General features: G+C 35.8%; 1 protein-coding gene across 4 annotated transcripts in view; it reads left to right on the top strand.

Moving 5' to 3' along the window:
* Positions 1-9974, top strand: part of LOC127851167 (uncharacterized) — a 31638-nt gene extending 21664 nt beyond the window's left edge. For 2 of the 4 annotated variants that reach the window (XM_052384787.1, XM_052384786.1), the window contains exons 2-4: positions 6065-6275; positions 7951-8053; positions 8561-9974. In XM_052384787.1, the coding sequence (XP_052240747.1) occupies positions 6092-6275; positions 7951-8053; positions 8561-9371 (1098 nt within the window). In that variant the 5' untranslated portion in view covers positions 6065-6091 and the 3' untranslated portion in view covers positions 9372-9974. The remainder of the gene's footprint in view (positions 1-6064; positions 6276-7950; positions 8054-8560) is intronic. The other 2 variants (XM_052384785.1, XM_052384784.1) reach the window with 1 other exon arrangement.
* The last annotated feature ends 12408 nt before the right edge of the window (positions 9975-22382 follow it).

A 22382-nucleotide genomic window follows, 5' to 3' on the forward strand; every position in this document is an offset into this window, starting at 1 on the left:
TGTTAATACATATCTCGCACATAAGGGTAATGGTTGTGCTCGCCGGTTCTAACAACTACACCATTTTAATAATGGTTTTCATGGTTTAATATTGTAATTGCTAGTGCAGCTGAGATTGCTGTGTTTAATCAAAGCGCTGAAGGCACTGAATTTGTTCGCTGTTGTATAATCTTAGACGCAACTCAGTTTTCAAAATTATGTTATTGCTTTTTATATCGCAAGTTTGAAATGATCACAACCCATTCAAATTTATAAAGAATGTGTCTTAAAACGCAGGTCGAGATGTGTGTTTTTTTTTCCAAATCATTGATACAGCTAATCAGTGTGCACAGGCTAATCTTATTTGACATGCATTAAACACCAGAGAAGCAGTATAAAAGGGCCACAAACTCACAAAATGTCCACTTTTTAGTTGTACACTGGTGTGTAAACAAAAATGATTATTTTCATAATATTTAAGTTTGTGTTTAATATTTTCCAATGAAATTTGGCATACATATTCTTTAGTATACAAACAATATGTATGTGTAATTTGGTGGTTGAAAATAATATAGTTATTAACTTACAGAAAAAGTTTTTTGTTGTCTGCTTGAAATTCAAATTTCCCTGTAAATGCTAAGCACCGCCCACTTGAAAGGTTATGAACTTCTCTCAGCCAGTAGCTAGCGAATGACTCAAATCAAGTTTACATGTAAATACAGATTCAACAGTATACCAAATGCTGTCTGCTCAAACATGTGTTTATATTTATAAACACTCTAATATTAGCAGCAAATCACTTGCAGATAAACCCAGCCTACTAGTTAATGCTGGTTAATATTTTACCACCGCAAAATCAAGCAAGTGAGATCCGGCTTTTAAGCCCAGTTTTCCCTGAAAGCAGCCAATATGTACAGATTTCAATGATAAACACTAGACTGGCCAACGTTGTCTTACTACAAGTTGTTAAATACACTCTATGCACTGCATCAGTGAGAACAGGTAGATGCGGTGATTAAAGCAGACGCTTTTAGCATTATCGTCTGCTAAAGTTTACTGGAGTTATCCACACAGGCAGTCACGGGTTACGGTTCCTGCCGTACCTAAACCCATACTGATGCTCTATTGGTCATTGTCGGCTCGGGTACTACTTACATGTACCACGGGTATTCTTAAGTATACTAACATGTAACCCGGGTACGGTAAATATACTTAAACGTATCCGATCGATATTAGACTGTACCCGAGTTGTATTCCCGCCCAAATCCGATGTCGTAAAACGCGCTACCGATTAACGTAAAACGATTAGTTTATCTTAAACAAACTTTTCTTTAAAAAAACTGCATCAACATGCTTTTTGAGTATGAGTATAAGTTTCGATAATAAAGAGGCCATTTCACAGACAATTGACATAAATGTGAACATAATTAATTTTAAGGAAAATAGCCGACAACGACCGAATTAGTGTTAAATTCCCGAGTACGTTTTAGTATATTTACCGTGCCCGAGGTACATGTAAGTATACTTAAGAGTACCCGGGGTACATGTAAGTAGTACCCGAGCCGACAATGACCCATCGAGCTATACTTACATGTACCCCGGGTACGGTAAATATACTTACTCGTGACCGGTCGATATTAAACTGTACCTGAGTTGTATTCCCGCCCAATGATGTCGTTACGCTCTACCGATTATCTTAAACAAACTTCTCTTGATAAAAAACTGCATCAACATGCTTTTTAAGTATGGGTTTCGATATAATAGAGGCCAATGTACAGAAAATTGACATAAATGTGAATATAATTAATAAGCCGACAACGACCGATTAAGTGTTAAATTTCCCGGGTACGTTTTACCGTACCCGGGGTTCATGTAAGTATACTTAAGAGTATCCGGGGTACATGTAAATAGTACCCGATTCGACAATGACCAATCGAGCCATACTGATCCATACTGATTTGCAAAATTGCGTCTGCATTATTTGTGAGCTTCGCCCACAAATAAAAATGAGACATGCAATGGCATCTAACACGACAATGACCTTTAACATGTAAATAGGTTGAAACCCAGATCGACAGTTTTTGCCCTTATCATCCGATACTTTCGGTTGTCAAAGTTTTCTTGAAGTGTCGCATTCCACAGCTCTCGAGCATTAAGAGATACGAATATTTACTCAATACACCTGCCGAGAGCTGAAGCCGGAACCGTGGTTCGTTGATTCTTAAGCCTCTCCACAGAAAACTATATTTCAACGATATTTTTAATAATGATATGAAATTTACAATTAGCAATTAAAATAGATTGGCATATAAGGATTTTACTGGACAGTATTGTTCGACTATTAAAAATGTTTAACATGCATAAAAAATATTGAAGTTGATAGATCCAGTAAAAGAATAGTTATATAGCAAACTTATTACATATATTTGCCACAAACTGTCAATTTCACATTATTTGCCCAGAATTGAAGTACAAATAAGCGCAATATAACATTTGACAAAACATAGCCTTACACATATATTCTTAATTAATCAAGAAATCATCAAAATAATAGCAAACAACTGTGCTGTCGATAATACAACAATGAACAAGCTAAAAAGTGTTTGCCCACTCAAATTTCTCTTAGTTCGACAACTTTAGTTTTCACTGTAGACTTTTTCCTTCTTCTTGCTTTCTTCCCTCTTTGCGTGGATTACCACTACCCATCTGCGCATTCTGCAGTAAAGATGAAAGAAAGGTCATACTGTGTATTGAGTAACGAGTTAGTTTCGTTTCTTTTCGTCGTAGTTTTCAACACTATTATACTTTTCTTCAGCGACCATGTTCTTAGTTTAGTTTTTTTAAGTTGAAATGAAAACAAAAACATAGACATGGATTTATAAAGTCATACGTTAATGGTGGGTTTCATTTTGTTACGTTATATTGAGAAAGTAGTGTAATCTTAACTTCGACCGATCACCCATCTTGAAAAGCAACCTCATCTGCCATCTGTTTAGATTCATTAGCTGCTATGCACTGAAAAATAGAAACAATATAAACAGTATCAAAGCTTTGTACGCAAAACCCTTATAAAGAGTTCCTCCTTCCAACTAATACTATATTCCCCTAAAGGGACATGAAAACATTGAAACAAAATTACCCCAGTAAAAAGAAAGAAAGAAAAAGGTACTCATTAGGTGGGCTCGAACCACTGATCCTTTGAGTAATAGTCTAGCCCCATAGCCACTCGGTCACTGATCCTTGGAGTAATAGTCTAGCCCCATAGCCACTCGGCCACTGATCCTTGGAGTACTAGTCTAGCCCCATAGCCACTCGGCCACTGATCCTTGGAGTAATAGTCTAGCCCCATAGCCACTCGGCCACTGATCCTTGGAGTAATAGTCTAGCCGCATAGCCACTCGGCCACTGATCCTTGGAGTAATAGTCTATCCCCATAGCCACTCGGCCACTGATCCTTGGAGTAATAGTCTAGCCCCATAGCCACTCGGCCACTGATCCTTGGAGTAATAGTCTAGCCCCATAGCCACTCGGCCACTGATCCTTGGAGTAATAGTCTAGCCCCATAGCCACTCGGCCACTGATCCTTGGAGTAATAGTCTAGCCCCATAGCCACTCGGCCAACCGTACTCATATAGTTAGAAGTGTATTTTAAACTTTATATGAGCAATCCTCGCAGTGTCACAAAATATAACGATAACAACAGAACTCTCTAAATTCGTCGATCGTTTTGTGTTTGTAACGCTTTATAAATTTCAGGTTTTTTAATCGTCAAAAGATGCATGGAACGGATATTTTAGAGCATTTTTAGTATTACTGTTTCCTCGCAAATTTCATACCTACAACGAACATTTGCGAATCTGAAACAGTTTTTTTTTCAATTGTGTCAATTTACCAAAACATGAAAAGATCTTGAAGATTCTTAATGCTCGTTTGTTAATTGGGTAACAAGTATTACTCGAAGATATACGTGTTAATAGGGTGCACAATTTGAACGCAAAAAAAATGATACTTTGGAAATAAATTGCCTGAAAATTGAAGAAAAGTGCCAGAATATGAATCTTATTAAACGAGCAATTAAACGAGCAATTAGATAAGCCTGTGTTCCATAACAAGATATGTAAAGTTCATAACAAGATATGTAAAGTTCACTTTAGCCTTTCAATTTTTCTTTTATAGAAAATTGGAGATGTTTTACTCTGTATGAAAATTTACAATTTCTCACAGTATTCCATTTACTTGTATAGAATAACAGAGAACATATAATCGATTAATATGTTTAGCCTTGAAGCAAAACGTTCCTAAGGCGGTAAAATGACATACTTGAGTTGAACTTATAATCTCACGTTTGCGGACAGAGAAAAACAACAGCGATGTTAGAATTATTATCGTGCCACTAAACTATCGGCTACATTAGACCATAATATTGTAGGTAGTCACAAAACATGCTACTTATTAAGTTAACAGACATTTTCTTTTCATGTTTGAATAACAGAGAAAACAATTCCTCTGACATAAGATGGTCACCAATGGCTGCTTTGCCGAATGCCAAATCATGTTATGAACGGTACTGTATTAAAACATTACGGCATAGGCCCGTCGCGATTTATCCGTTAAACGGACACAATTTTAAGGTAAGCTTTCGCAGTCTGGGTGTGTTTGTTGGGCAGTAAACAAACGCATGCGGCTGAATAACCCTTTCGTTTATTGCAAAAGTTAAAACTACAAGTTAATTTAATTTAATTCAAAATGAATCGGTTCTAGTGGAAGTGAATGATATTTTATATACACACACATTCGTCTGAAAAAAGTCTAAATGCTAGGTTCATTGAGTCGATGCGCAGAAGGCCTGAGGTAGTCGATGCCAATTCAAAAACATGGTTAAATTAAAAAAGATCAAACATATATCGATTAATATATTCCTGTCCAGTGGACAGGCTTGTTCCGCTGAAAAAGTTTTGAAAGATTATGGTGCAAATGTAATACATACTTACGATGTTTGTGACGAACGTAATATACGTGTTGTGCATTCTCTATTTAATCGCTATTTACATATTTAAATGCGTTGTTTGTATTTTAGATGTCAATTTGTACATGTTTGTTTTCAACTCTTTGTTTGTTATGTTTGAGAAGTGGGGCATTAACCCTTTGCATGCTGGGAAATTTGTCGTCTGCTAAAATGTCGTCTGCTGAATTTCTAAAATTAGCATTTTCTTCGATTTTTTTTCAAAGAATACTATCAGAATAGCAAACAGTTTGGATCCAGATGAGACGCCACGTTCTGTGGCGTCTCATCTGGATCCAAACTGTTTGCAAAGGCCTTCAAAATTCGGTTCCCGCACTGAAAGAGTTAAAAGCATTGAGTCACACAAGATCGTTTGTTGAAAATATTCATAACATAATGGAGGAAAATTACATAAATGTTGTATAAATCTGCTTTTCACTTATCTTTCATTGTTATTAGTTTTTAGATAGCTCTGTTTTCTGTAGAAATTCACTTTCACTTGATTGCACCTTTTGAGCATGAAGACTATGCACTCGGTAAGCTTTTAGTAAAGGGAACTATCATCGTTTATGTATACACCTTTCGGATTTAAACATGCAATAAAGTGTGAATTCGTGCCAATAAAATGCTTTACATGGCTTTACATGATTTTGGTTATGTTAGAGTTTTTAACGTTTGATAATTATTAAATTGTCCGCTCTTCCTCCTTAACACTTGTAGCTGCTTTTGGTGCTTGACATAAAGCAACAATCTAGCGAAGTCGATTGTCGGTAAACGAAATATTTGAAATGAGATTGACAAGTATGAGTACCATAACATATGTCATAGAGATCGCATACATTTCGTTTTCGTATTTTAAATACATGTGCCGTATTTCATCAAGGAGCATGCGTTGACAAAAGTCGCTTTCACTAACGATGTGTACTTTTTAAGCAATACTATATTTAATGGACTGTTTTTCAATATAAAAAGCACATTTCGCATACTCATTTGTTTAGTTATGGAATTATGAGAATAAATGAGTGAGTTTTTTTCGTTTGCATTTTGCTTGTAATCAAGTCTTAATATGCTGATGGTAAAAAGTCAGCACTTTGCTTTGTATTTCAGACAATGATCACTTCAACCTCCATATCGACAACGCCGGCCGTGACGACACGTGCTACGACGTCACCAGTCACCGGAAACACGACCGAAAACACGACATCGATGACTACGATCGAAAACACAACAGCCGCCACAACATCAGGCTACACCACCAACGCGACGTCTGATATGTACCCTTCCATTCCGAACAGTAAGTTTTGTTTTGTTAGGAAATAACGCCCTTGACAAACATTGACTACCGGTATGCCCGATAAGTCTCAGACGTACCTTGTCAAGTCTCATTTCTAAAACCGTTTTCACTGTTCATCGTTATAAGTTCACCTAAAATCACCAATTGTAGCTGATAGCTATATTGCACGTATACCGTATTATAAATTAACGCAATCGACAAAGGAGCGTGGGTTCTGATAAATCGTTAAATGCTTCATAATGAATGTAATGAGTTAAACATGTAGTGACCTGAGGAGCATCGCTGTTGATAAGAGAATGCAACCTAAATGAACACACGTTTCAGACTTTGCACCATTAAATGATTAATGTATGTATGCGATAAGCTGACTACTTTTCCGGGAGAATACTTGACTCAGTATTACACAACAAATGTCGTGTACCGTGTAGACAAATGAACTTTTAACTGACTGTTTACATTCTTAGTATTTTAACAGAATGTCTGTGTCTTGTCTGTATAATCCGCGTTCTGGAAAAACTGGGATTAACCCATTTATGCCCAGTGGACTCTCCCATCCTTCTAAATTGGATCAATTTATTTCCAAAATTAGGGATGTCAAGTATATTTATTTCTATCTTTAGAATATTTTATAAAGAAATTCCTTTAAGCAAACAGCGCAGACCCAGATGAGACGCCGCATTATGCGGCGTCTCATCTGGGTCTACGCTGTTTGCAATGTCCTTTATTCAGGACGCTAGACATGAATGGGTTAATTCATTTGCGTCCAGTGCTGTCCCACATACTTCCCGCACATACTAATCAGGGACGATTCTCCCTGCTTTTTATGACGTTTCCAATTAAACGAAAAGTCCAGGTGCAAAGTGTCGTCCCTGATTAGCGTGTGCGGACTTAACCGCCTTCTCTGGGAGGATACTTGACGCACATGCATTTAGTCTGGTTTTCACAAAACAAAAAAATCCCCTCAAAGACAGGTCTTGCATGCCAAATAAGCATCAGTTATTCCCTTTCGGCCTTGCTTCAACGTTATATTGTCAGATACAATGGTGTGGCAGGAGGAAAACATCTAGAAAACGTCAAATTAATAAATGGGCCTCGTTCGGGGAAATTAGGACTAATGCATGTACGTAAAGTGTCGTCCTAGATAAGCCTATCCGCACAGGCTAATCATGAACGACACTTTTCGCTTTGCTTTAATTTTTATTAAACAAAAATACCATAAAAGCGAAACGTTTCTTTCCCTGTGCTGACTGCACTTAATGTTCAGACTTACTTAAAATGGAAGGTCAAAGAGTACATTAAAAGTCAATCTAAAATAATATATATTTTTTTTAATATATTTCATGTTGGCTATTTACATTCCAACTAATTTTTGGAAACATACATTCAATACATAAATCCATGATGATGTGCTATTTTGTTATAATATAACTCGCCAACGTTAACAGTTAACTGACTTTTTAAAAAACAACAACGTTTATTTAATAATAATTGGAATACAACTAACAAGCAACGAGTATATCGCAGTAACAAAATGTAAAGTTCTAATTCATCTCAGGAATCGCCTGCACGAACAAACGCGTTTATTTATGCTAAATATAGTTCAAAAGTATCAATTTAATATGTACTTGCTTTAACAAAAAATACGGTCAATTCAGTAGATGGCTTTGCTTTTCAGGTCCTCCGAAAGATCACAACGGCGCCATTGTCGGTGGTGTCATTGGAGGCGCCTTGCTGGTTGCCGTGGTCATCGTTTTTGTTGTTGTTGTCTATAGATGGAGGTAAATGCTCATGCTCAGTGGGTGCGCGCGAATTTGTGTGTCATTGACTTTGCCATTATCATTTGTGTGTTTGCAAACTTGTATTTTCATCATACATACATGCACAGATTGCCATAAATTTGCATATAATATATACAAATATAGTCTCACGAAAAAGAAATATTTTATAGAAATCATCATAACTGACAATTGAAATCTAAAAGGAATTTTTTTTCTCGTATATGAGCTTAACAAAGTAAAACATTCAAAATTATTATTGTTAAATATGAACACAAACATATAAATACAAGTTCGGAAGAAGTGCGATAAGATACACGTTTACGGACGTTATCGACAAATGTCATCCATAAAAAATATATAAATAGATATAATAGCATGCATTTAATATATGATATAAATAACTATCGGATATGTTATTATGCGTATTTCATTTACTATCCAGATCTATATACACCCAATTATTAGTTAGTCCATACGAGAACCTATTAGAAAACGTTCAATTTTCAGACGAAGAAGTAAACAACGAAACTCGAGGGAGCATGTGTTGCCTCCACATAAAGAGCGACTAGAACAGATTGAGACGGAGCGCGCGCTAAAGGCCGCACAACAGAACCAGCCTGGGTTACACAACACCAATACCAATGTAGAATCCGACGGTCCGTACTTAAACGCGGATGGGCCAGAGGTGATTATGAAGACGTATCCGGCAGAGGACCTTGAAGGGTACATGAAAAAAGGTTATGGTGGGCATTTGCAGCCTCAATATAAACCTGAAAAGAAAGGACGCCGCAAGAAAGGCAATAAGAAAGAAGCGCTGGAGAGCGGTAACGTACGGTCGTCAATGCCGATTGAAAGAGCCCCCTCCGTTCCGCATTCTAGTCAATATCAGGTAAAAAACACGAACGAAGATGCACATTTACAGATGGATGCGCGTTTGTCTGAGAAAAGTTCACAGTACATACAAGGAGGTGTAGCGACTGTTCCTGATTCCGAAAAGCCAATAGGAAAGTATGTTAATTTAGGGCCTCAGAAAAAAGGCGAAGCCGTGTTTGGAATTCAGCCAAAATCTACTGCAAACTCTACACCAAGATCGAATCGGGCTAAAACCAAACAAACACAGCCAGACGACGATATAGGCGTCTCTAAAACGACACCTACTTTGGATGTTTCTTCTGGTGCCAATACAAATACGTATGCAAATGACACCAAACCTTATGTCAATCTAGATCATTTAGGTAAACACCAGTATTACAATGAGGGTGCCATCATTGGGCTTGCGAAAGAGATGGTGGAAGACATAGTCTACGAAGACAATTAGATGTTATTCATTTGTAATGCTGTTTGTATGATATATATATATTGATAACAAAGTTTAGTTTCATAGCTCAGTATGAACACTTTGTGCTCGGTTAGCTATAGGTCAAGTGGAAATGTCTTTCATCGCTTTCATTGGCAAACTAAAACAGTTTGTTTAACCTTTTCTCTTTTGGGACAAGTGAGAAAATAATTTGTTCCATTTTTCCAAAATTAAGTGTTCAACTGAACTCGATCAAAATTGCATAACATGTGTATGACCCGAAGATTCCTAAATAATATAATATGGCATATGCTTGTATGCGTACTGGGCGCAGTTACCCCTTGTCCATATGATTGATATAAAACAAAAAACCAACATGCACAGCGTGGGGTGCAAAGACGTTTTATCTTATCTTGACCATACCTTCACTGTCTTAGATTGACCATAAGATCTCGGCCTATGTATAATGAACTAAGAAGGCGAATTCTGCAGACAGAAAGACCATAATGTGTACACGTTCTTTGTAAACGAAATATATCGATGTAAATTATTATGAAATTTGCAATTCACAGAACTTGTTTAACATAAGCATTGTATTCATAATAAACCAATACATTGATCTGAGTGGCTGAGTTATACAGGCTTAATCGTCCAGATTAAGCGCCGAAGAATCATGACATTCTTATGATGTTGAAGAAAGTATGTGAGTAAGATATATATCAATTAGCTAACACTTTGCGTTGCATTGAAGCCACAAACTGACAATAAAATGTCCGTAATGACCACAATGGCGTCATCATCCGCCTGAAACACGTCACCGGCTTCGGTCATTTATAAAACAACAACTACAGCAAAAGAATCCACCACTACTTGGATTTTCTAAAAAAAATCATACTTCAGTTCCAACATGTACTGCAAGTACAAAAAGTACGAGTTTTGTTTTTTTACAGAATTACCTCCCTTGGCCAACATGACCCAAAATCACGTATCTTGTTCAGTGCATTTATTGTTAATCGTTTTAAGTTGAATTTTAAGTCATATTTGTAACAGAAAACCACATTGCATTTGTGTCAAAAGCGCACGTACTCTGACACTAATGCTGCAAAATTGCAAGTAGAAGAACATGCAGTGTGACCTTAAGTGCATTAGCTGCTCCCCCCTATCACCCCTCCCCCTCCAGCTGCCTCCCCGCTCCCCAAACCCTCCCAAATCGTATATTTGTTATACACAATAACACACGAAAAAAAATTGAGCGGAATTTGTATTTTGTTTATGAGCTGGAGTGTGTGTGTGTGTGGGGGGGGGACAACTATTTTACTGGAAGAGTTTCCTCAATATTACACACCAAATGCCGTTCACCATTTAGACTACCAAATAATAAACTTGTTTCTTTCATACTTCGTATTATTAAAATACTATGTTATATAAATTGTATACGTGTCTTGCTCTGAGAAACTGGGCATAATGCATGTGCGTAAAGTGTCATCCCAGATTAGCCTGTGCAGTCCGCACAGGCTAATCAGGGACGACACTTTCCGCCTTAACTTGATTTTCGGAAAGGAGGGACTTCCTTGAAACTAAAAATACCATAAAAGCGGAATATGTCGTCCCTGATTAGCCTGTGCGGACTGCACAGGCTAATCTGGGATGACACTTTACGCACATGCATTAAGCCAAGTTTTCTCAAAACGCGGCTCGCTATTGCAAGAAAACCTCATACGCATTACTCAAATCGGGAATACTTCTTCGTTTTATTCTCAGAACACATTTTGTGTCAACACATTTTGTGTCGAAGGAGTGAACAACTAGAGTATATCCCATCATTAAATTGAATATTATGTAAGCCTATGTCTCTTCTGCAACCCTTCGCATTATTACCGGTATACTGCAATACATTCGAGTCGCGCTCTTTGAGAAGAGGTTTAATGCATGTGCGTAAAGTCCGCAAAGGCTAATCAGGGACGACACTTTCCGCCTGAACTGGAATTTTGCTAAGAAAAGACATTCTCGAAACGAAAAATATCATAAAAGCGGAAAGTCGTCCCTGTTTAGCCTGTGCGGACATGTTTCGTGGGTCCGGACAGACGATCGTCTTCGCGCGACCGTAGTTGGTGCTAACGACGGTAATTGTCTTCCCGGATGGACATTTGAGTGAGTCCGTCACACCCTCGCAGCTTATGAGTTCTGAGAAAAAAATGAAAATCAAGTATAAATCATTTTACAACTACATGTATATCACATTTTAACATCGATTTTATAAACTGTGAAAATATAATCATGTAAACCTATCTACCTCTTAAGTATCCTGATTTAATTAAATTTTGCAGCACATGAAAAACTTGCGTTTAAAATGCGCATTTAGAGAGAACAAAACTATTCGGAAACAAAAAACAACGTCTCTGATTCGGATAGCTGATGTATGCCTCTGGTGTAGATTGACAAGAACTCTTTCTGTTGTTTTGTTTTCTTCTAATTTAGTTTTGTTTTCTTAATATTATATGTTAACGTTCTCGAACATATACGTTATTTACCGTACGTTATAACAATGAAAAGAGTGGAACATTTACTCTCGAACAATTTGTTAATTGTAGAATTCCACGTAGCGGTTACTTCCCGTGATTAATACGGGGAAAAGCCCGGCGTGGGTTGACCGCTTTTTGACGATGCTGCTTCAGCATCGTCTAAGTTATCACACCATGGAAAAAAATCTTCACAATGGCGAGCTATGTAAAAGACCGAGCCAGTCCGATTGAGATAGTGTCGATTTTCTAATCGGCATATCTCGCTGATTAGCATTGGTAACATTCTCCAGCAGAGTTGTCGGTCATGCCTGAACATAGGGTACGACTAAAATGCGTATATGACTCATATCGGCGGATATGACTGAAAAGTGCGGATATGAACAGATAAAGGTCAAGGTCATACAACAATGGCCGCGCCCATGAGAGAATTTTCACACTCGTGTCAAAACTTTCTTACAGCTTACATCGGCTTGTTTGGCTATTTTGAAACTGTCATTTAGGATATATGAGTTATTTATTTACTAAATCTCCGCTAATGTCAACAATGGATTGAATTCGAAGGATACATTCGATGTGAATGCATGACTTTCTGGATCTTGACAGCTTGATACGGCATAACTGGTTATCAATTTAAGTCACATTTTGCTATGTAAATTGTATTCGAGCATTTTGCGACTTATTGAATGACTATGATACCCGATATCAACATATGACATGGGCTTTGCAGATCACCAAGCTGTCATGAAAACATTGATTACAAAGTCTTTACTCATATTACGGGTTTGTATTATTTCTTCTTTCTATTTTAGTATTAAATATCATTTTTAAGTCAAATGAACTGTGTCACTGTAAAAGAGACATTAAGGCGATTGTGGCCAGTTTGGATCCAGATCAGCCTGCAGTCGCTTGAAAGCGGTTTGCTTTAAAGCGGTTTTCTGACAAAAACAAAATGTTTTATTGGATACTGATTAGACTGCCCTTTCCCTGTGACCTGGCTCTAATAAAAGTATTGTCATTAATCAAATGATTCATTTCGAACATTAATCAAGTGTTTTTTTCTGGTCCTTCGGGATTAATGACTCCAGCACTTTCTTGTTGAGAATTGAATACTGCTTAAGGCGATGCTAGGGGTCGTGAGAGATGTTGCATCTACCATTATCTCTCATGAACTGACTCAATAATACCGAGTCGGCAATATTTAACTTAATTTTGGTTTGGTTGCTCTGACGAGGGATCGAAACATTTCAGAATCTTGCTAAAAGCCTAGTGGTAGAGTGTCGTCTTTGATTTAATCAGTGTGTTTAAAGATACATGTATATAAACATAGCTCCAGTGTCAGAGCTTCAGGCAATGAATATTTCACCCCCTGATCTTTTTTATAATGGATATTTTAGCTAGTTCCTACATTCAATATAGTCAAAAATATGTTAAGTAGTATCTGTATACATTGGTAGATTAAATTTGTACGTTAAATAATATTTTTAGTGTTAAAAAGATATAGTACAAATGTTCATGCTAGTCTTAGTCAAGCGGTATTTAAACATTTTTAAATGATAAAATTTTCTGAAATGTACACATTTTCTCTTGAGCACTGGCCAGATATATACCATTTAACCACTTTTATATGAAGCCCTGACTAGATCTCAAATGTTTATCCCTTTTCTCTGGCACCCTGGTCATCTCCTGTTGATAACCTAACAAACACCTATCAAAATAGCAAATTATATGCAGAACAGTTCATTTTATTCAATGGTTGAATGAAATACTTCAGAAAAAAATTGACATCCTTTTCACATGAAAATTTAACTTTCACAGTCATGGAAAAAGAGCCTGCACCGAACACATATCAAAACAAACTTTACATTTGTGGATCAACCCATATATACGTGCATAAATATCTCAAGTCTTCGTGAAATCATGACAAACAAGAAATGTGTTTGTCAGAAACACTATGTCCACTTCTGCGCCGCTTTTTTTGACCTTTGACCTTGAAGGATGACCTTGAACTTGACCTTTCACCACTTTAAATGTGCGGCTCCACGAGATTCACATGCATGCCAAATATCAAGTTGCTATCTTCAATATTGCAAAAGTATTCATAAAATTAGCGATTTTGGCCACATATATTTGACCTCTGACCTTGAAGGATGTACTTGACCTTGACATTTCAACACTCAAAATGTGCAGCTCCATGCATGTGCATATGCATGCCAAATATCAAGTTGCTATCTTCAATATTGCAAAAGTTATTGCAAATGTTAAAGTTGGCGCAAACCAACAGACCAACCAACCAACAGACAGGGCAAAAACAATATGCCCCCCCTATAGTGGGTGGGGGACATAAAAATTGTATAATTTGTACTTAATTGATCTGGCTATAGTTATCCGATTATTATAAGCTCAATCAGTATATTTATATCATTATTTATGCTTGGTGTACTGTAAACATATACACAATCATGCAGTTACATGTTGGCAATAAATAATAACAAAGCCACCCATACTATAAATGTCATTGGCAAAACCTATGGTAAAAAATGTGAACACATTAAGTGTAATCGCCCTCTCGTGCCAGCAAAAACAACACATTGACAGGTTGTCATTTTTGACAGTTCTACTTTCACTTTCAGTTTGTGATAACAAACTATCAACAATTATGTGGTTGAGAAAAATATCGCTATTGCTTATTTAACATATTTTCTGTACATTTCTTCAATAAAGTTACATCAAAACACGATTTTCTTCATTAATTCAAACATTCCTGACAGGCTACCACTTTGTTTACAAATTTCGCTTACATTTTGACGTGCATAGGTAGGACCGCATTACCTTTCACGAAATGTGTATGGAATACCATTTGGGTCGAAAGTCAACAAGACCTACTTGGTGACAAGAGAAATGTACTTTGATGTACAATATGTTTGTCAAAGTACACAAATTGTACTTCGACGTACAAAATAAAAAAAACACTTCGAAGTATAAATTTGTACGTCGAAGTACAGTTTGTACTTCACGTACAAGTTTGTACTTCGACGTACACATTTTCTAAACAGCCGATCAAAACACTTGTCTCATGAGCCGCTTTTCCTTCAGATTAATTCATAATACATGTTTAAAATCTATTTTTTTTTAATTGAGGACAAAATAAATAATAATATCAAAATTGAAAAAAAAAATACAAAGAAGTTTCGAGTATTTAATGCATTGAAATAGATTATATACCCATTTGAAGAAGATTCAAGGTTACCTTTTTTAAAAATAAAATTATCAAGCATATTGTGAGTATTTATTGACCATGCGGGGCGGAATATCACGGTCCAGTAAAAACTATATTGCTGGAAATTTCAGTTCTCATTCAACGGTAACCAAACAGTTACCAAACGATTACGGGATTAAAAATGTATAATAACCTCCCTGGTTTGGTTGTATTTTGTGTTAACCATTATTTGCATAAGTCAGAGGTTAATTCCGCCACGCCAGGTCAATAAATACGCACAATATCTATGAGTTAGCGGTCGATAGTCGCATAATTTGGTATAAATCATAATAATAATGTTAAATAAATACGCTCAATATCTATTAGTTAGCGGTCGATAGTTGCATAATTTGGTATAAATAATAATAATAATAATAATAATGTTCAATGTAAAATATCTCTAAAAGCAAGAGATGTAAGGCGTCTTCTGATTGGCTAACACTCAAGGGTCAGTTAAGACTGAACGTCGAATTACAATTTTGTACGTCGAAGTACAAAAAATGTACTTCGACGTACATATTGTACGTCAAAGTACATTTCTCTTTTTACCTACTAGGTCTTGTTGACTTTCGACCTAAATGGTACGCAACAAATGTGTATTTATACTATTGTGTATTCAAACATAGTTGTGACTTCTGCTGATGTGCACATGGATGCAAATGCTACACTACAGCAGCAAATATCCATGTTATCCTCCGATATGCACACGTTATTGTCTGCACTTAGAGAACGCGTAGATCAAGTTGAAAAGGGTCTAGAGCAGAAAATAATAAATAAAGTGATACAAGTTCTAGACAAACGCATCAACTCAGAATTGAATCGTTTGCACAAGGACATTGACACTAAAATGGACACTATGAAGAAAAATATTCGTGAAGAGATTAAGTCTGATCTGGATCTTGTGCATTCTAAGATTGACCTTTGGCTTCCACCAATCACGTTAATAATTCAGCCGGAAATACGCCTGATAGTGACAGGCATCTGAACATCGTCATTCGAGATCTGCCTGAGTCAGACTCGGAGAATGTAAAATCTAAGGTTGATAAGCTATTTAAAGATGGTTTGAAAATTAAAGATGTTGTGCGTGAGAAAGCCGAAAGGAAAAAGTCGAGAATTGAGTCTAAACCAGGTGTTATTATTGCCAAAATGAAATCATTTGAAGACAAGCGTAAAGTGATTTCTGAGAAAAATTCACTAAAGGACCACAGCATATATTCTAATGTGTTTATTCAACATGACCAGGCTCAGGCAGATCGAGTGTTGGCTAACAATTTCAGAGCTATTCTTGGTGCCATAAAGTCACATGGTCTTACCGTTCGAGGTTCGCATATTGTTCCACGCGGCTCTAGTGAACGCACTGATTCCCCGCGTGATCATGCTTCTGGTGATGACAACCGCCGTTCGGGTTCGGGAAATCGTGACAACCGGTTTGATAACAGTCAGGCCGGATCAAGGGACGGTTCACCACGGCGAGATCAGGGGCGCGATTCCAGTCATGACGATCGGTACAACGGCTTTAGAACTGTTCCTCGTGTCGATACAGGGGTCGTGGTGCTGGGCGGGGAGCTGGAGGCAGGGGACACAACGGGCGTTTCAACGACGACAGAAGACACCAAAATATTAGCTTCATATCGGGTTTTGGAATGTGAAGGGTTGGAATTATGACAGAAACTCTGTCAATTTTAATTTAAGATCTCAATGTGTTTTACACAATGATTTTGACATTTTAAGTATAGCCGAATCACATCTTTTTAATGATGATATTTTACCATTAGATGGTTACACATGGTTTGGGTTCAACCGTAAAAAATATACATATTAGAGCTAAATCTGGATCTGGGTAAAATAGGTTTTTTCATAAGAAACTCTGTTTTAAACATGTATGATATTTTCATTGAGGATAATACTGTTGAAGGGATTTTCTGGTTGAGGATGTGTAACAAAGAAGATAAATCGTTGATATTTCCTTGTGTATGCTACCTTCCTCCCCGAAATTCGTCTAGATATTATGATGTTAACAATTTCTTTGATACATTGTTGTCTAATGTGTATTTATTGCAATCTTTGGGAAAAAATTTCATTTGCGGAGACTTTAATAGTCGAATTGGTGATTAAGATGATCATATAGCTGGTATTGATTTTCTTAAAAAAAACAAAAACAACAACAACGAAAAGACATTGTTTACAGGTATATAAAAGGCGACACTTTAAAATAGCATAGCAGGTTTTGGCACAACTTCTAATCATTAATGGGGTTGTGAATAGAAAAACTGATGGATCGTTTTTAGATCTCAGAGAGAGAGAGAGAGAGAGAGAGAGAGAGAGAGAGAGAGAGGAGAGAGAGAGAGAGCGAGCGAGCGAGAGAGAGAGAGAGAGAGCTCGAGAGAGAGATAGAGAGAGCGAGTGAGGAGAGGAGAGACCAGAGACGAGAGAGACAGGGACAGGACAAGAGACAGAGAGACGTGAGAGACATAGAGAGAGAAAGAGAGAGAGAGAGATAGATAGAGAGAGAGAGAGAGGGAGATTAAAGAGAGATAGAAGAACAGAGACAAAGGAGAGAGAGAGAGATTAGAGAGAGATAAGATAGAGATATAGATAGAGAGAGAGAGAGAGAGAGAGATAGAGAGAGAGATCTAGAGCGAGCTAGAGATAGGATAGAGAGAGAGAGAGAGATATATCGAGATATAGGAGATTAGATAGAAATGCTATAGAGATATAATAAGTAGAGGCGATATTACAGTATATATAAGGGTATAGGTATAGATAGAGCATTGTCATAACATATATGCATTTATAAATAAATATCATACATTATGATAGATTTAGAGATTATATCCATATATATATAATCTATAGATAGATTTATATATAATTGAAATTGATATCATATATAGATAGATAGATATATAGATAGCGCGATATCGTGATATAGCTACAATAGATATACAGATTACTAATACATATTACATACATATAACATATAGGTATGTATATACGTATATATATACATATATATAGGTTATCTACATATAAATACATATAATATATAGATAATATTACTAAGATAGAGATATATAATAGATATAATATATATATATATAATAGGCTAGATAGATAATAGATATATCTATCTCGATATAGATCTCTACATATTCTCGCTATAAGATAGAGATCAGATGCTATCCTCTCTCGCCTCTCTTCTCCTATCTCTCTCGCTCGCCGCTCTCCTCTTCTCTTCGCTTTTAATAGAGAGAGAGAGATGTTTGTATTGTTGTATTGTATGTTATTGAAACTATAATAAAGAATAAAGTCTCAACTCTACTATTGCCTTCGAGGTACTTATCCGATGTTTGACGGAAAAGGGCCAAGAATGTGCGATTTGGGTCAAGTTCCCCTGGGAAACTACGTCCCCGTACCCCCCAAAAAAATTCCGTACCAAACATTTTTCGCACCCAACTTTTTTTCCTACCCAATTGTTTTTTCTTTACCAAATTTTGTTCGTACCTAAAAAAAAATCGTACCCAAATTTTTTTTCGTACCCATTTTTTTTCGTACTCAATTTTTTTTATACAATTCGTAATGAAATATGTCAAGCTATACATGTATAGGAGCTTTAGTTTAATGTTAAGTTAAACAATTCGTAATGAAATATGTCAGGCTATACATGTATAGGAGATTTAATTTAATGAATGACATTACTTATATAAAGGATTATTGTGTTAATTCTTAACTTTAAAACCAAGAAATGTAAAAGAAGCTAGTTTTCTTAATGTTAGTGCATTTTGTGAATTTATAAGTGCAATACATTTTTACATGTTAGGTCGTAACCAATACTTTTTATCGATATATTTCTTTCTTAAGTCATTTAATAAAGAACATTCTAAAATAAAATGATATTCGTCATCAATTTTTTGACAATGTGTACATTTTCTTTCATTATAAGGAGTAGCAATGGGTTTATGCCAGCGGCCAGATTCAATTATTAAACGATGAGATGATACTCTGAGTTTAGAAAGAGCAATGCGATGGTTTTCATTTGAGATGCTTGTAAGGTACATTTTTAAATCATTGTTTATGTTAAGATGCCTGTAGAACAAGGCTCGACTAGATTCCGTTAATCGTGAATTCATATCTTGATAAAAACAATCCTTAATTCTTTGTTTGAATAATGACAAGAAAACTTCTTTTTGTCCTACCCCTTGGTGTATCCATACTTCTAAAAACCCTAAACTTGACAACAGTTGATGCAACGAACTAACCCAATTTTTTTAGACGGTGTTAATTCAAAGTCATGTTTCATTATGTTATATATAAGTTTAATATACTTATTTTCTTTGCTTTCTATTATTTTAAACCAGTATTTAACTATTTTAAAATATCTACTTACAATAAGCGAATGTTGCCCTAACTCAAAGTAAACGAAATCATTTTGAGTTGCCCTTTTAACACCTAGGATATTTTTACAAAATTGAGTATGAAGACGTTCAATATTGTGTGCTTTATGAAAGCCCCATACTTCGCAACCGTAGTTCAAAATTGGTTTAGCGAGTTTATCAAACAATTCTAATTGATGGCTTACTGTTATATTTGTAATGGTATATAAGTATTTTTTCATTTTAAAAATGGCCTTTCTTGCTTGCCCTGCTAAGGTTATTTGCGTCTGGTTAAAAGATCCACCACTCGTGAAAACGACTCCAAGATAAGATATATTACTAACAATTTCAATATTTTCATTATTATATGTAAATTGTATGTTCCTTGCAAGTGGTCCCGCTTTTCGGAACACAATTACCTTCGTTTTGTTAACATTAACTTTTAATTGCCATTTTTGACAGTAGCTGCTAAGAATTTCAAATCCACATTGTAAGGCTTGAGGTGTAACCGCAAATAGTACAATGTCATCAGCATATAAGAGAATAAATATTTGAAACATCAAAAGGTCGACCCCTTCGTACCCATTTAAGATGAATGTTTCTTCTAAATCGTTTAAAAATAGAGAAAACAGTAATGGAGATAGGCACTCACCTTGTCTTACACCCAAAAGGCAGTTAAAGTCTTTTCCAACTGTGTTATGAATTTTAATTTTGGATTTAATTGAATGATACATACTTTGTATAACATTTAGCATTTTACCTCTTACACCAAGACGAATAAGCTTACACCACAGGTTTGGTCTGACCACATAATCAAATGCTTTGCTAAAATCGACAAAACCACAGTATAATTGTTTATTATTATTAATCATATGTGTTATAAGGCCATGCAAAACAAAAATATTATCTGTGGTACTCATACCCTTTCTAAAACCTGCTTGCGCTTCAACATAGACAAAATACTTTTCGGCCCATGAATCTATTCGATTGCTAATAATTCTAGTGAACAGTTTACCCATTGAGCTTAATAAAGTAATGCCGCGATAATTATTGCAATTATTAATACTCCCTTTTTTATGAAGCGGAACTATAAAACCCTCTGACCATGTTTCCGGGAAAAATCCTAATGATAATACTTTATTAAATATAGAAAGTAGGCAATGCGAAAACGCTGTATGTCCGTACATAAAAAATTCATTAATCATTTTATCAGGCCCGGGGCTACGCCCTCCTTTTAATTGTTTTATTGCTTTATTTATTTCCTCCTGACTTATTTCACATTCAAGCTCATCAAACATTACTTGAAATTCTTGTTTTACAAACCTCTCATTAAAATATAACACGTCTTCATTTGGATTAAAGAAGTGATCATTTGGATTATTTATGCTTTCAAAATATTGTTCAAAACAAGATATAGGTATGTTTGGTGTCGGCAGGCCAGCACTTTGTTTAAGCATTTTCCAATATTCTTTCGCATTTTTTACGCGTTTAGTATCTAGCAGTTTTGATTGTTTATTGTCATATTCAAGTCTACACTTACGTAAGGTTTTCTTGTAGTCACCTCTAGCCTTTACTAACTCAATTCTATTCTGATTGGAATTACATTGTCGAAATTTATTTAATGTATAATTGAAATGCAGCTTTTTATTTCTACAATTATCATCGTACCATGTATTGTTGTTGTTTTTGCTATGGTTACCATTGTTATTATTATTGTTTGTTTGTTTTTTTAAAATACGGGACTGCTACTCCTTCAACAATATCAACAAAATCATTAACGCATGTGTTTAAGGCAGTTTTATCTTCATGTACATTATCAAGTACATTCAATATTGCTAAAAATTGGTTTTGTGTAGCCTCACTTCTAATTGCATCGAGAAAATCATTTTCATAGTCTTTGTTCCAAACAAACTTGTATTGAACCGTGTTACAATCTTCATTGCGTATTGTGCTGTGAATACTATTGTTATGCAAAATACATTCATATTCAAAATGTATAACACAGTGATCCGATAGAACATTTGGATCTTCTACATTGAAAGTTTTAAACATATGCATACATTCCGGCATTACTAAAACATAATCGATAAGACTAGAGCCTCTGCTTCCAATATAAGTTCAATTTCCTATACCATTATCGTTTCCTACCCTTCCATTTAAGATTCGTAAGCCCGACTGTATGCACATATCAATAAGCAAATTTCCATTGTTATTAACACACTTATCTTGTGTAATTCTAGGTAAAAATACATCAATATCATAATCATCGGGTAACGGTAAATAATCTGAATCAACATCGTTAGTGACAAAATCTGGTATATCAGATGTACGGCTATTAAAATCACCACAAAGGATTAATTGGGAACTATTTGAGACGCTTTTAATTTTCACAGTCGAATCCAGTATTCTATCGAATGGGTTTGTTTCATATAGATTGTATCTCGCACTGGATTCTGGGACAATATAACATAAACCAATAAACAAATCATCTGATATCCCTAATTGATTTTTGTTAATCCTTATCCACAAAAGATCATCTGAGTCTTGCATAAAGATTATATCATCAGTTACTAAATTATTTCTAATATAAATCATAATCCCCCCTGAGCTCCTTTTGCTATTAGTATTCTTTACTCGATGAAGCGCGAAATAGTCAAAACCGTCAACCTTGTAATCAATGAATTCTTCAGACCATGTCTCTGTCAGCAAAACTATATCACTTTTATTGAATAATGCTTGTAATTCACTACTTTTTAGTTTATTTAAACGCTTAGTTATCAAACCCTGAACGTTTAGGAGCGAAAAACGTAATTTGACCTTCTCCTGCGTTCCCTATACAACTGGGTCTAAACTCTCAGCCTGCAAGCTAACATTTGGTGTT

Source organism: Dreissena polymorpha, chromosome 11, assembly GCF_020536995.1.
Source record: "Dreissena polymorpha isolate Duluth1 chromosome 11, UMN_Dpol_1.0, whole genome shotgun sequence".
NCBI classification, from domain to species: domain Eukaryota; kingdom Metazoa; phylum Mollusca; class Bivalvia; order Myida; family Dreissenidae; genus Dreissena; species Dreissena polymorpha.